The 15,820-nt window shown below is 41.2% G+C and overlaps 1 protein-coding gene across 1 annotated transcript in view; it reads right to left on the reverse strand.

Moving 5' to 3' along the window:
- Positions 1–3,009: 3,009 nt before the first annotated feature.
- Positions 3,010–15,820, reverse strand: part of LOC132101413 (transmembrane channel-like protein 3) — a 35,064-nt gene continuing 22,253 nt past the window's right edge. The window contains exons 16-23 of the mRNA XM_059506355.1: positions 15,434–15,562; positions 8,263–8,373; positions 7,380–7,505; positions 6,621–6,699; positions 6,411–6,453; positions 5,982–6,246; positions 5,813–5,884; positions 3,010–4,375 (exon numbers count right to left, since the gene is read on the reverse strand). Of these exons, the coding sequence (XP_059362338.1) occupies positions 3,520–4,375; positions 5,813–5,884; positions 5,982–6,246; positions 6,411–6,453; positions 6,621–6,699; positions 7,380–7,505; positions 8,263–8,373; positions 15,434–15,562 (1,681 nt within the window). The 3' untranslated portion in view covers positions 3,010–3,519. The remainder of the gene's footprint in view (positions 4,376–5,812; positions 5,885–5,981; positions 6,247–6,410; positions 6,454–6,620; positions 6,700–7,379; positions 7,506–8,262; positions 8,374–15,433; positions 15,563–15,820) is intronic.

Here is a 15,820-nt window from a genome sequence, read left to right on the forward strand (position 1 = left end):
GATTATGGGGAGCGTGTAGTTTTATTTTATATTACTTTATTGGTTTGTCTTCAAACAGCACACGCATTCAAAACCTTCTCTCGTGGTTGGGAGCTGTTAAATATCGTCAAATTACACAATTTACCTTCGATTCTTCCAGGATCTTTGTTCAAGTACGTCCAATGTCCAAAAACTAACCGTGGCTACAGTTAAATCTGCCAGTTTCTGGTCTAAAAGGTCAGATGTTTCCAGTTCATTCATCAGTGACAGATGATCACAGAGTGACTGTCATCGTGACCGACCGGATAATAATTGATACAGTTCTATAGAGATCAACAGAACGATTCAATTAAACATGCACGATCAGAACAATAAAAAATAGACAATTAACCCATGTAATTCCATAAAATCATCATGATTTAAAAAATAAATGGGTAAAAGGCAACTTCCTCAGTCTGTTCTCGGAATAATGTTGCATTCTGGGAATTAGAGTTTTCTGGGTCGATCCTTTTACAGTACATTAAGGTCAGGAAACTTTTTTGACCAAAGAGCCTTTTTCACCCATTTTTGGTTAATGCATTCCCCCAAAAGAGCCACAGTAAAAATTATGCATTATTATTATTTAGATTTTTTTCTGAATAGAAAACAATAAAAAAGTTGCAATATAGAATTAGTTGTGCAGAGCGTTTACCGTGAACGTAAGTTACCACATGAAGAGCATAAATCCTCTATTCAGAGTGTGTTTTTGAGTAAAGAACAACTCACAGTGCTGACATCGACTAAACTCATTTAGTCATATTTCTGTCACACAAAGAATCTCTTATTTACATTGTGTAATCTCTTATTTGTTTGTTATAATGAATGGATTCACAAGCTTTTTGATTACAAATCAGTTATAAAGAGTGTGTGCTAAAATGACGAATGGGACACCCTACATCAAACTTAATTCCTGGAGGGCTGAGCTGTGCTTGGCATAGAAGTACAGCAGGAGCGATTCAAAAGCATGAGGAGTGGCTGCTTTCTACAGCTAGAACCAATCTTCCCTATTTGCAAAATCTTGTCAGGGACACGTCCGGGCAAAAGGGCATGTCACCCTAGCCTATATGTTTGCCTGATGGTCCACAGTGACAGCGTTTTACACCCAGTCTGCTTGATGTGTGTTTTTCACTGGTTGATTCTCACATTTTTTATTTAAATGTATTTTATTTTAATACACACCCAATCTTGAAGATGTTTGCACCCTTGCATCACACAACAGAATCTACAAATGTCCAAACATTATAATTTATACATATTTATATCACATTTAGACATGCAAAGAACACTCATATAGACTAGTCATTTCTTTGTGCTTTACAAGGCAGAACTGCAACTTTTATATGAAAAAACTGTATTACATAAGCAGTTAAAATATAGTGGAACCTCATAAATGACGGATTTGGAACACACCTCATAGACAGCTACTGACACTCAGTGTCTGTCATTTGCATGTTGCTATGCTATATGCTAACATTTTTTAATTAATATTTTTCATTATTGAATGAAATGCACTATATTTGTAATAAATATTTCTCTCAACTTTATCCACCATCTTGGATGGATTTATTCTGCGTTTCAGATGTAGTTGGAGGTGGGAATACTCAAGTTCCCCATTTGCAACGTAAACATTTTCTAATCATGATGTGTTCCAAACAACTTGCCTCACCTCCACTTAAAATAACCAATGGAACATCAACTTTAGTTGCCATCAACTTTGATTCTCCTTGAATCAGGGATTGATTGACCTGCTCTGAATGAGTTGGATATCTAACCTCGAGCACCATTCAATTGGTTATTTTTAAGTAGAAGTGGGGGAATCTCATAGACATGTATAGGTAGATGCCACATTCGACTGCTCCGGCACGTTGATGTGTCCGCAGTCTTGGAATGGTCAATGTTTCATCACTTCCAGTAGAAATCAATGAGTTAATCCAAGATGCCACAACATTGTGCAGCCTCTGGTTGTAAAAACCCCCAAAATTTTAATTCCATAATAAATAGGATAAACTTTTACAGGTGAGAATATGTTGGTTTGTGCTTTTAACAAGTTTTAATCAAGTTTTTTAATGTTGTGTTAGCTAATGGCTTCATCTTCTTGTATTCTGTTAGTTAAACAAAATTGTCTTCTTAAGTCTATTGCAGGTATAGATATTCATATGCGTATAACAGCGGTTGCAGATGCACAGCCAACTTACTCTCAAGTGTTCATGGTCCGGCTTTGACCCCACCAATATGGAGGTGAGTTACATACAGTATAGTGGCCCATAGATATAGCTACTAACAAGGCATCTATGTATGCATGTCTATGGGAGAATTCAAGTTGTTTGGAATGCTGAATTACTCATGGTGCATTCTGGTAAAGGATGCATATACAGGTGCTGGTCATATATTTAGAATATCATCAAAAAGTTGATTTATTTAATTAATTCCATTCAAAAAGTGAAACTTGTATATTATTTTCATTCATTACACACAGACTGACATATTTAAAATGTTTATTTATTTTAATTTTGATGATTATAACTGACAACTAAGGAAAATCCCAAATTCAGTATTTATATAAGTACAATTTTTTCTGCCACATATTTTCTTTCCCTTCGCCTCTCTATTAATGTGTTTGGACACAGAGCTCTGTGAACAGCTAGCCTCTTTTTGCTCTTTTGTGTCTTGCCCTCATTTTGCAAGGTGTCAATTGTCGTCTTTTGGACAACTGTCAATTCAGAAGTCTTCTCCATGATTGTGTACCCTACAGAACTAGACTGAGAGACCATTTAAAGGCTTTGCAGGTGTTATGAGTTAATTTACTGATTAGAATGTGGCACCAGGTGTCTTCAATATTGAACCTTTTCACAATATTCTAATTTTCTGAGATACTGAATTTGGGATTTTCCTTAGATGTCAGTTATAAACATCAAAATTAAAAGAAATAAACATTTGAAATATATCAGTCTGTGTTTAATGAATACATATAATATACAAGTTTCACTTTTTGAATGGAATTAGTGAAATAAATAAACTTTTTGATGATATTATAATTATATGACCAGCACCTGTAAGGCTGCTTTACAATTTGGCCAGAAGAAGGCCTTTTAAGGTTTGAATACTTTTGTCCACAATTTAGCCCTGATTCGCAGTCTAGACAAGTGGACCATAGTTGCCAAAATCAGAGTCATTCAGTAGATTTACTCAAGCAGTCAGAGTTCACAGCAAATTGTGAAGTGGTGATGTCACTGACTGATTTTCTCCAGCTGGAGGATATAAAACGTATTTGTTATTTTGAGCCTATTTTAGAACACATATTGTTTTCATTTGTTCCCTAGCAACGACTAGGAACAACTTAAAAGTCATCAGAAATCTATTCCGATTTTAAAAGCCTTTAGAAGGCAGGATAATGTTGCAACCTGCCTCATGAAACAGACTTGGTGTTGGTGTACACCTAAAATGCTTCCTACATAGAAAGCTTACCGGTGTTTTCGAGCAGAGCCATAATCTTTAAACACGTTAAACGTTGGAGCAGACAAGATCATTAGTTCCAGGAACATTGAGTTTAACACTGCTCTTGGATTTCGTTTTGGTCAGCTTGGCGCTGGACTTCAGGTACTTCTTTTTGTTGTGAATGACCTGGATGTACTGGTCTGTGCTGCTGTTTTGTTGGTCACTACTGGACGCCAGCGATGCCGAATCCGACTCGGTCAGAGACGGCTCCACTTTATGCTTGGTCTTGGGCTTGACGTATGGTTCACCGCACCGAGCCGATTCCGGACCTCGAATGTTTGTCTGAGGGTCGTTCACCCAGTCTTCTTCATGATCATCCTCTTCTTCATCGCAGTATAAACCCTGCTCCATAGACAACTGACTGTTTGTTGTATCGCCAATGTAGAATCGCGCGGTCTGATGGAGATCCGACAGTGGTCGTGGACGTTTCGACTGTCTGAACGACGCCCTCTTCGTGCTGCTCTTCGGATCTTCCTCCTCCTCTTCCTCGTTGAGGTGTGGCTGGTGGCTTCGGTGATGAGGACGAGGAATGTAACATTTCACGTTACGTGGATAAAGCTCTACGATCTCCGTTGGTTCGTCTGCGAGGCGGTAATGTCTCGGTATGCGTGTATTTGAGCGCATGAGCTTCTTGCGAGCTTCGTGTTCATTGACAATGATGTAACGTGTCGAATGTGCCCGGTGGCCCACGTAGCTCTGAGCTGTGATTACGGCGGGCTTGGTGTGCATGGGCCGAAGGGTCTTCTGAAATTGTGGATCGGAGTGGATGTTTTCAGCATACCGTGTACACGGGTTGTAGGCCATGTTGTGGTAGGACTTGGAGCGGCAGGAACTGCTGGTGCTGCCCAAGTACCCAGAATGCCTGGATATCAGAGAATGCAACATATAACATAGGTATGTATGTTTGTACATTTTCACCCTACCTTTTATAAACTCAAGAAACAGACATTTACCTTTATGATGCAGCTTGTAATTTATGTTAAAGGAATAGATCACATAAAACTGAATTTTTTTGTCATTCCAAACCTGTATTTTTCTTTCTTTGTGAAACAAAAAGGAGATGTTAAAAACTGGATGGTGATTTTTACTGTCAAGGACTAAAAGCACCATAAAGCAATCTGTCCACATAAAATAGAAAATAATATAGGTTTGGAATGTTTTCAGTTTTGGCGAACTGTCCCTTTAAGTGGTATGAAGTGAATTGCATTTTGTGGAATGAAAGGTGAAGCCAAATGAAATTTTACTCTCAAAGTGCAAGTACTGAAGTCCTTATCCATGATCTCACAATGCCAAGTATAATATGTAATAAAGAAAAGTACAAGTTTTTGACTTGTCCCTCAGTTAAAAAAAAAAAAAATAAGTGAAAAAGCACATTTACAGTAATGCCCATAAACAATTTAAGTCAAGCGCGCCAGTGTTCTGAAGGGTTTAAGACCAGAAATATAAATTTTGTATTCTGTTAAAGCACTTAACATTAATTATTCAGGAAAACTTTACTACAGTTTATTGTTTGGTCAGTAAAGCTGTCTAAATCATACTTTTTGAGCTGGGACTAATTTTCTAAGTGTATGAACATCTGGTTATGAATTACTGATATGGATTACTGCAGAATCCTTTAGTGTTTTTAAATCGTCCCTTAAAACTTTCCCTTTTAGGGTAGCCTTTGTGTGATTTGTGATTACTTTGTTATTATATTGGATTTTTATTGTATTGTTTGGTTAGTTTTTTAATGCCTGCACTATTATGTGAATCTATTAATTTCATATTTTTTATGTAAAGCACTTTGAGGTGCTACTTTTAAAGGTGCTATATAAAATAACGTTTTTTATTATTATTATTTCTCCAATACATTTATTTCTCCACAGCATTTACAGTTTTTATTTACCATTTTAGTTTTAATAATTTTGTTAAGTGCTTTTGTCATTTTTGTGTTTTGTTTTAATATTTATATTTAGTTGTATTAATTTTAACACTCCAACTTAAACGAAAATGTTACGTAGCAACTAACTGAAATAAAGTTTACGTTTTTCATCATCTAATATTTAGATTTAATTTCAGCTTTATGAAAATTAAGAAAAAATATTTTTAATATTTTTAATTATACTTAACAACACTGCTGTAATCATGATTTGCACTTTAAAATAAATAAATGAATAAATGAGGACAGACATTATTTTATGCATTAATCTATATTATGCCACATTGTTTTTAGCAATGCTTTAAAAGATTACTGTCATAGGTAGAAACAAGATGCAGAATTATGTTTATTCATAATAAAAACTTCACAAAGATGCCAAACCTGATGGGTATGTACTCCACTCGTCGTACTTGTCTTTGAGGAACTGAAGGGCTGCTGTGCATTCTGAAAGAACTACATGGACAAAAATGGAGGGCAGTGAAGCTTAATGAACTGCAGATGTATGGAAGCTAAGCAGCAGTGGAAAATAAACCCAGAGAGCAGGACAGACCTACTGGCCATGGGCTCCGATTTGTGTTTCTGCCGCACAGGGACAGTGGGGCTCTGCGTCGCTCCAGCAGCTCTAGCGATGTCAAGCCGTGAAGCCGACTGCGTTATGGTCCGGATGCTGTTGCCCTGGCGGACGGGAGATTCGAAGTTGGTGATGCTGCCGTTGCGGCGTGGAGGGGAGGCAGAGTGGGCGGACGACTCCATACTAGTAATGTCGCTCTCTTGTTCTGACTTTTTATCACCACCCTCAGGTCCCTGCAGACGCGCTGTAAATCACACATTTACACACCCAAACTGGTGACAAGCTTAAGCTCAAGGTGATATTGGCTTATGACGTTATATATTGTGAGTACATAACTTTGGCAGGTACTGAAATGTGTCCGAAACATTCTCTTGTATTTGTAATGAAGATAGTTTATGGACAAAATACCTGCAGCTAACTGAAATACTTTCTTCTTGTCGTCCGTGCGTTCCTGCAACAGGAGATTTAATTAACGTTATAAAATAAATTGCTGGAGAAATGAGATTATATGAAATCCAAAGACCTTATCCTGTTTCGCTCGGGTTCCTCGTTGTAAATCACGGATCTGTTAAATGAACTGAAATACATCATGATGATATTCAATTCAGAGTAACTCACGGTCTGCAGCTGCATTCTCAGCTGGCTGTTGGTGACTTTGAGTGATCTAGCGATGGATTGGAGGTAGTAGATCAGCATGCTGAAAGAGACAGTGAGAAACAGCACAAGGTTGAGTAACTGAAGGCATTTGTCCTGCTCGCCTGGTTGAATTATGTCGGCTTGACGAAACCAACATGCTGATATTGTACAAACAAGGGAACGGATTTTTTCTAACTCTCTAACCATAGACCAAAAATTGTAGATGTAACTCCTAGAGTTTCTAATCTAAATCCTCCAAACTCAACAGCAATGAAGCTATGCTGAATTAGTCTGCTGTAGGAAGAACACAGGTTATCAAAAACACCATACATACCATATATCCCACTTATTGTTGTGAGGGGGGAAGGGAGGGGGTGGACACATTAAATTGATCAAAAGTGACAGTAAAGAAATGTATTTACTTATATACATATATACACACACACACACACACACATATACATATATATATATATACATATATATATATATATATACATATATATATATATATATATACATATATATATATATACATATATATATATATATATATACATATATATATATATACATATATATATATATACATATATATATATATACATACATATATATATATATATATATATATATATATATATATATATATATATATATATATATATATATATATAAGACTGCATTTCTCTAGTTATTTTCTGTGTGGTAATTAAGGCCAGTGTAGACTGAAGTACTTACAAGAGCAGGAGCAAAGCAGGCAGCACCACCACAGGACTGGTGACGTAATTCATCACTTTACTGAACCACAGTGGGAAGTCATTGGAAATGGTTTCGGAGATGATGTCGTAAATCTTCTCCTGGCCACTACAGAGCAGTAGATGAGACACGAAGAAAGGCAGCTATGTATTTTCACGTAAATAATTCTTATACTGTGCTAAAATATGATTCTTAATGCTGAATTGTCCTGCAGTCAAATATCTTTGTCATGCTAAACTGTATGAAGCAGGCAAATTAATTTCTACATATCGATGCTGGTCAATTTAAATTAATTTCAAATTGAATCAATTTCATGTGTGTTTATTCATTTAGTTATAAAGATAAATGTACAGTCCGCTGGCCATCAATGCAAAAAAAAAAAAAATATATATATATATATATATATGTAATAATAATAATTTAAAGTACTGTTATAGTTTTTATTCATTTTAATTATTATTATTTTAACTTATTAATACATTATATTTAATTATTATAATCATATTTATTATTAATTAGTTTACATTTTCTAATTTCCATTTTAATTTTAGTCCGTTTTAGTAATGCATACATACATATTTTTATTATTATTAATTTAATTCATTTTTAGTTATAGTTATTTTAGTACATCAAATTAAACTTAATGAAAATGAGAAATGCTGATTTGACAAACAGCTGAAATAAAATAAATGTATGTTGTATATATATATATATAATTTATATAAACACAACTATGGTATATTGCAATGTCTTTGCATTTCTGTTAACATATACTTGTCTCAGGGATAGGTAAAAGTATTTCAACACATAAAAAGGACACACATCACATTAAAATGATGTAAACAGTGGACAGTTTTTTTTTTACCTGAAGGGTCCACAGTACTGAGACGGCCGGTACCTCACAATGGCAAAAACGGTCGGTAACATGCACAGGAAAAGCATGAAGAGAAGCATCGTCAGATAGAAGTTATTTGATCTGGGGAATAAAATACATTTCAATTAAAGACAGTCCCCGTGATCGACTTTGAATTCTAGACAAAGAAACTACACTAATTTGACTGTTCCATAATATCTGATAAGTTACACACTCCCTGCCTGCAGTGGGATGATTCCTTTTTATTGCATAAAACAGCACTATCACTGAAGATAAGTATGCTTAGACTGCACGGTAATGTTTTGCCTCACATCTGCAACTACCTGATAAAGCTATGAAGATTTAATTACATAAATCTGAAACAGAGCGAGACTGATGCTTTGACCAACCCAGTCGCTTGACACATGAAGCATCCACCGTTATCTCTGTAGTCACCGCACTGGAAAATGAGAGGGATTTGAATTCAGTCAAGCTGAAAAAAGTGTAGCGTTCAGAGAGTCCCTGATCCATACACTGAATGCTGGCTGATTTTAAATGAATCTCACAGCTCGTAAAACCAAAAAATGATTCACACTGCAGCTCCTATCAGAGAAACGTACACTCTTCTTCGTTCTCTTACGAGAGCTCTCTCGTACTGCGTCTTAGCTAAGACGCTACGGGAAAAGTCTCTTTTCACGAAATACTGAAGCAAAAAATTATCCTTAATTTTGTATTTTTGTAAAGCGCATTTGCAGCAGTACACAGCCATAGACGAGACGGCTCGCTCGCTCATTGGCTGTTCTGCGGCAACTGCACAGCCTATCGAGCGCAGGCTGATGCAACATCAGACCAATAAGGGCGCTTCGCGCCCTTCATGCCACTTCCTGCCGAAACGGGTGTGGCCCAACCCTATAAAAGGAGCTCGAAAAGGCTGACTCACCTGATTTTTCATCTCTTCAGCGAAGCTCACGCATCCTTGGATCTCGAAGGAAGCAAGCGCCGTCTGATAGGCATCTCATCCTGCTGCGCTCTCCGGCGCCTATATCCTTTTATATCCTTTAATATCATTGTGAGTGTTCGCCCTGCGATGCACACTCATAAAAGAGCTGCGTCTTTTTAAAGATGCCCTCGTGCGGCTCGTGCAGAGCCCCGCTCAGCGAAGGAGACCGTCACGTCATCTGTGTCTCCTGCCTGGGAGAGGATCATGCAGCGCTCGCACTCGCTGACGGTGGCTGCCCTCACTGCGAGCTACTGCCGATGGTGACTCTGAGGACTCGCCTGGCATTCTTTTCCAAGCCTGCATCCTCCGCTGCGCCGCAGCGCCGTAAAAAGCGCCGCTCCCAGCGTTTACCGGAACCGCCTCCAGCTCTACCGAACTCGCTGGTTCTCCCTGATGCGAGTGCTCACGCTGCACCAGCGCCCCCCTCTCGTTCCCGGCTGGATGGTAGCTTTCTCCCGGACGAGCGTCTTTCTCCCAGCTCGAAGCACGCCCCCTTTCTTCGTGAGCTTCACGAAGAAGTGGCGAAAGCTTGGAACGCTCCGTTCTCGGCTAGAGTTCGTTTATCTGTTTCGCCAGCATTCTCCACACTGGACGATGCTAAAAACAGAGGCTACCAGTCACTTCCGCCGGTGGAACAGGCTATAGCAGCGCACCTTTGCGCGCCCTCTGCTGGACGGCGGACGAAAGCGGCGTTGCCATCGAAAGCCTGCCGCATGACTACATCGCTGCTCGCACGGATCTTCTCTGCTGCTGGGCAGGCTGCGTCTGTACTAAGTCCGCTGCACAGGCCATAGGACGGGTAATGGCTTCCGCTACGGTGGCTGAGAGGCATTTGTGGCTAACGCTTTCGAACATCACAGAGTCTGAGCGCGATGCGTTCCTCGCCGCGCCGCTGACTCCTGCTGGCCTCTTCGGATCGTCTGTCAACGAGTTTGTCGAGAGATTCGTCGAGGATCAGAAAGCGTCACAAGTGTTTAAGCACTTCCTGCCAAAGCGCTCCGGTTCTTCAGCGAGCCGCGCTAGACCGGCCCCACAAAGCTCTCAGTCACACCCATCGCCTCCAGCTGCTTCATCGCAACAGCGTCAGCAACGCAGCTCGGGACCCCATTCTCGCTCTTCCAGCCGTCGCCCCGCGCCGCGGGAGCCGCGGCAGAGGATTGCGGTGAAGCCGGAAGCCCCGAAGTCATCCTAGCACTGCTAGGAAAGCGCCGGTGTACGAGTTCCGCTGCGGCCGAGCTCTCACCCAAGCGCGCCGCTGTTGCAGTTCCAAGAATTGTCTCAGCGTCTTCTGCAACGCGCAAGCAGTGTTGGGAAGGTTACTTTGGAAATGTAATAGGTTACAGATTACAAGTTACCCTATTTAAAATGTAATAGTAGTGTAACTTTTTTAATTACTTTAATAAAGTAATGTAACTAATTACTTTTGAGTACATTTTGATTACTTTTATAAATTTCTAATGAATGTTAATTTGCAACTGTTAATCATCTTCAACCATTTTACACCATGCAGGTTTAACCTTACAGTAGTGCTCAATACTGTCAGACTTTCATCATTCTTCATCACCTAAATTAAGATGATCAAATTTGAACACATCCACCACACAATCAGACTTTAGTACTGCCTTTTACTTAGAGATTGATCTGAAGTTCAAAGCAGATTTAAAATCAAAAGAAATAGTTTATAGATACTGTTTTTGAAACCAAATCTTTGCATAACTACAGGCATCTAACTGCATTTAACAATGGTTTGGGGAAAAATAGTTAATAAAAAAATAAAAGCATATACATCAACTCAAATACGGTTATCTAATAAGCATGTGTCCTATTTTGTGTACTAAACTCCTGAAACATTGGTGTCTTTCTGAAACACTGCTGTCTCTTTGTATATGATATGATGATAGTTTCTCAAAATAAGTAAAAAATGCTCATGAAGTGACTGTTCTAGAGATTAATTTCCATGAGGGGCAGACTGGGAAAAAAAATAGGCTGGGAAATCTCACACTCATACACCCACAACCCATTCTGAAACATGGACAAACCTATTTTTTTTTTGGACCTGACATGAAAAAGATTTGAATCCTTAGGTTGGGGACATGCAACATAATCAAGAGTTCTCTCCTGAACTGCACCTTCACTTCCATTATCCATCCATCTCTCTCATGATTTTAATACTGAAGATTTTTATTTGACTTTTACCATGTTTTGTAAGTGCAATTTTGTTTTTTTGGCAAATGAATTACCACTTGTATTTATTTTTACTACAAATTCCATAGTTAAACCACGGTTAGTGCCATACCATAGGCTACATTAATTTTCCTAAGGGTTGTGTTTTTGTATCCACTAGCTCCCCCTAAACCTATGATAAAATATGATGATTTGTCTGCTAACTTACTACTGTAACATTACAAAAGATAATAATGACGTCGTTTATACAGTATTTTGAGTGATTGCGAGCAATGTGCTGCTGCTGCTTGACTAAGTAAACAAAGACAAAACTACAATAGCATCTTTACAGATGAAACTGACCTGCACCTGAAACCCTGAACAGAAGTGTCGCTTCTCTGCTCCAGCTGTGCGCTTACACAGTTCACTCCGGTCTCTCTCTCTCGCATTGATTACTCGGAGTCTGATCCAAACCGTTCGGCGGAGGCGCGGAGAGCGCGCGAGCCCAACCATTGCCAGTCACGACTAACCGATTCATGATTTATTAGAGATTTAATTATCGAATGGCGGATTCGGAAATAATCGCTTAAGTATATTCGGCCTGCAATTATACAATAACAATATTAAAGTAGAAGGCCAAATCGTCTGCCAGGCCACCGGGAATAGTCCCGGTTCTCCCGATGTCCAGTCAGCGCCTGATTTCCACAGACACGCAGAACGTGCAGGATTCATATTCAGTCTTTTTTCGGCTTAATATTCACAGACATCAGTCCATATCGGGTTTTGATTCAAGTGTACTGACCTACTTTTGATTTATTCGTCCAAAATGTGGCATATTGCGTCCGCGTTATAGGCTGAATTCCATTTTTATGACTGGATTCTACTAATGTGTTTTCTGCGTCTCGGAGATTATGGGCCATATGTCTTAGTGCAATTTGGGAAAGAAATAAGCTGTATGTGGATGTGTGTAAATATTCAAATGTAATCCTCTTTGTAATCGTTACAATTTTCATAAGTAACTGTAATTTAATTACTAATTTTTTTTAGTAACTGTAACTGATTACTGTTACATTTATTTTGTAATTAAATTACGTAACGCTGTTACATGTAACTAGTTACTCCCCAACACTGCGCGCAAGCTTGCACGAGTGCCCGCTTGCCTGCACACAAAAGCCGTTATCACGGCTACCCAGATATTTCCCGAAAAGAGTGTTACTTCTGGTGTTCCGGCCACGGCCGATGGTGCTATAAATGTAGTGACGATGCCCACTCCTCAGTACCCATCTCCACATATAAGCACAGCCCTGCACACAGGGCTCGCGCAGATAAGATTGACTCAGGTCGGTCGCGTGCGCCATATAGTAAATGCGCCCACTCCTCAGTGCCCACATACACTATGTCACATACGGCGCGTGGCTTCTGTAAAAACGAAGCCTGTGCCATACGCTCTGCCCAGGCAGACAGCGAGTCGAAAGTGGTAAATGTGCACACTTGCAGCCCACAGTTACTCGCAAACATTACGAGTCCCACGGGACCCGCTCAGCCTTCCCCCAATCGGTTAAGCATCGGGACGGGGTTGAGGAGGAGCGATCTGCCCGCTGTGATCAGCGCGCTCCCCGACTCAAATGCCACAGGCGTAACGCCCATGGTGCAGCGCACCCAAGCGCCGCCGTTGCCCAGTCAACAGAGCGCGCTTCGCATCCAGCCCTTAGCCATTCATGCAGATGCATGGTCAGCGCTTCCAGGGGTTTCGGATTGGGTGCTAGGCATTATAAAGAGAGGTTACTCGCTACAGTTTTTTTGACGCCCTCCGAAAGTGTGCTGTCACGGAGATGGCCGTGCTGCCCGCTTTATGCTTTCCCTCCCGTCTCCCTCCATAGAACGGGTGAGAGAAACGAGATGTTCAATACTGCTTGTAGCACCTTTTTGGAAGAACCAACCCTGGTTCCCAGATTTGATGCAGTTAGCAGACATCGCCCCGTGGCCAGTGCCGTTGAGGAGGGACCTCCTTTCGCAGGCCAGGGGCTCGATTTGGCACCCTCAACCGGAGTTGTGTGGGCGCTCAACGGTTACCCGCTGATCTCTCAGTGGGAGTGCTAAATACCATCACTCAGGCTAGAGCTCCGTCGACACGACGGCTGTATGCCTCGAAGTGGTCGGTGTTCTCCAGCTGGTGCGCAGCTCGGGGATGTTCACCCCTTAGTTGTGAGGGGACGGAGGTTCTCTCCTTCCTACAGGAGCTGTTGGATAAGGGCAGAGCCCCATCCACGCTCAAAGTTTATGTGGCGGCCATCGCAGCGTTTTCTGAAACAGCGCTCGGTCAGTCAATAGGAAGGAACGATTTGGTCATCCGCTTCCTTAGAGGAGCTAGGAGGCTGAATCCTCCCAGACCTCCGTCAGTCCCTATGTGGGACCTCGCGGCGGTTTTGGAGGCCATGAAGGGTCCCCCTTTTGAGCCTATCCAATCAATTAGCCTCCAGCATCTGTCGTTCAAGACAGTATTCTTGTTGGCTCTCGCTTCAGTGAAGCGTGTGGGTGACCTGCACGCGCTCTCTGTGAGCCAGTCGTGCTTGGAGTTTGGGCCTAATGACTCAGGGGTCATACTCAAGCCTAGGCATGGTTATATGCCGAAGTCCCTCAACACGCCGTTTCGGGCTCAGGTTATTGCCCTGTCTGCCCTGTCGGTGTCAGGAGAGGATAGAGACTCAAGTCTTCTTTGCCCTGTTAGGGTTTTAGGAGCTTATGTGTCTCGCTCCGCTGTCTTTTGACAGACTGAGCAGCTGTTTGTCTCATTCAGTGGACGTTCCAAGGGAATAACTGTTTCGAGACAGACTCTATCCAGATGGATAGTTGACGCCATAGCGTTAGCTTATGCTTCCAGGGGCCTTCAGTGCCCACTGGGCGTCAGAGCACACTCCACAAGGGGCGTCGCCTCGTCGTGGGTGTGGTCTACTGGGATCTCCTTGCAGGATATATGTATGGCGGCAGGTTGGGCCTCGCCGTCTACATTTATCAGGTTCTATAACCTGGAGGTTCCCGCCTTGCAAGCAAGGCTGCTGTCGGTATAGTCGAATCAGGGCCCTGATGGGAATTCTGAGTTTGTGAGCGTTATGCGCTGCCGACTGTTATATGGGCAGTATTGCATAAGAACCGCATTGCCACAATGGTCAGGCCTTGCCTCGGCTGTGTGATGTCATATTGCCGCATCTACGGGTGCTGCTAGATATGGGTGCTGCTAGATATGGGACGGAGGACTTCCCCCCTCCTGTCCTGGGCTCTCTGTGAGTCCCTCGGGTGACTGTGCACTGTAAATCCTGGGCGTTGCTTCAGGTTTATAGGTGTGTGATCCCTGCGCGCACGGCATTTTACATGGGGTTCCCGTAGCGTCTTAGCTTAGACGCAGTACGAGAGAGCTCTCCTAAGAGAACGTACTCGGTTACTAACGTAACCTTGGTTCTCTCTAGAAGAGGGAACGAGTACTGCGTTCTCTGCCGTGCGTACGATTCACTCTGGTTTGCTTCGGCGATGAAATGAATCAGGTGAGTCAGCCTTTTCGAGCTCCTTTTATAGGGTTGGGCCACACCCGTTTCGGCGGGAAGTGGCATGAAGGGCGCGAAGCGCCCTTATTGGTCTGATGTTGCATCAGCCTGCGCTCGATAGGCTGTGCAGTTGCTGCAGATATACAGTATATTAAATATACATGTAAACATTTTGCATTATTAAAAATAAATAAATAAAAACTTACAATACTTAATTAAATTAATTTCAACCTGCTCAATTGGCCCCAGGATTTAGGGAACCAATATTTTTATAGGTTTTATATGTTAAAAGCAAATGATGGCAGATTTTTTTTTTTTTTTTTTTTTTTTTTTTTAAATGATGGCAGATTATACAAGGTCAGCTACACTCTTATGTTCTTATATCAAAACATTAGATAACTACTGGAACAGCGCAGCACTGACCTCAGATCAGTGCTCAATGAATGTATAAGCTTTAATGACCTAATTTTGCCTCACTGACCTGGAGGCCTTAAAGACCTGCTGATGGGGAACATTACAGGTCAGCACAGCCCAGCTGCGCAGGTACATCAAGCCAATGAGCTTCAAGACATTAAAGGCAGGCAGACAGGGTGAAAAGAACGCTCCCATCCTACAGGGAGAGACAAAGACACCGGACCGATTTATTTCCCATCTTAAAGGAGTTCTGCTTGTGCACCTATAGCTTCAGACAAGTCATTATTGTGTGATTACAGTCTGAAGCTGGAGGGCAATGGAGCATTGAGAACCTGTGTAAGGAGCACCAAGGGAAGAGGACAGTTTAGTGCAGATATAATAATAATATAGATATAGATAGGTAAGCTCATATACAATAATATACAGAGACAAAGCTATTTTAAATTAGGAGTTT

Source organism: Carassius carassius, chromosome 2 (assembly GCF_963082965.1).
Source record: "Carassius carassius chromosome 2, fCarCar2.1, whole genome shotgun sequence".
NCBI classification, from domain to species: Eukaryota; Metazoa; Chordata; class Actinopteri; order Cypriniformes; family Cyprinidae; genus Carassius; species Carassius carassius.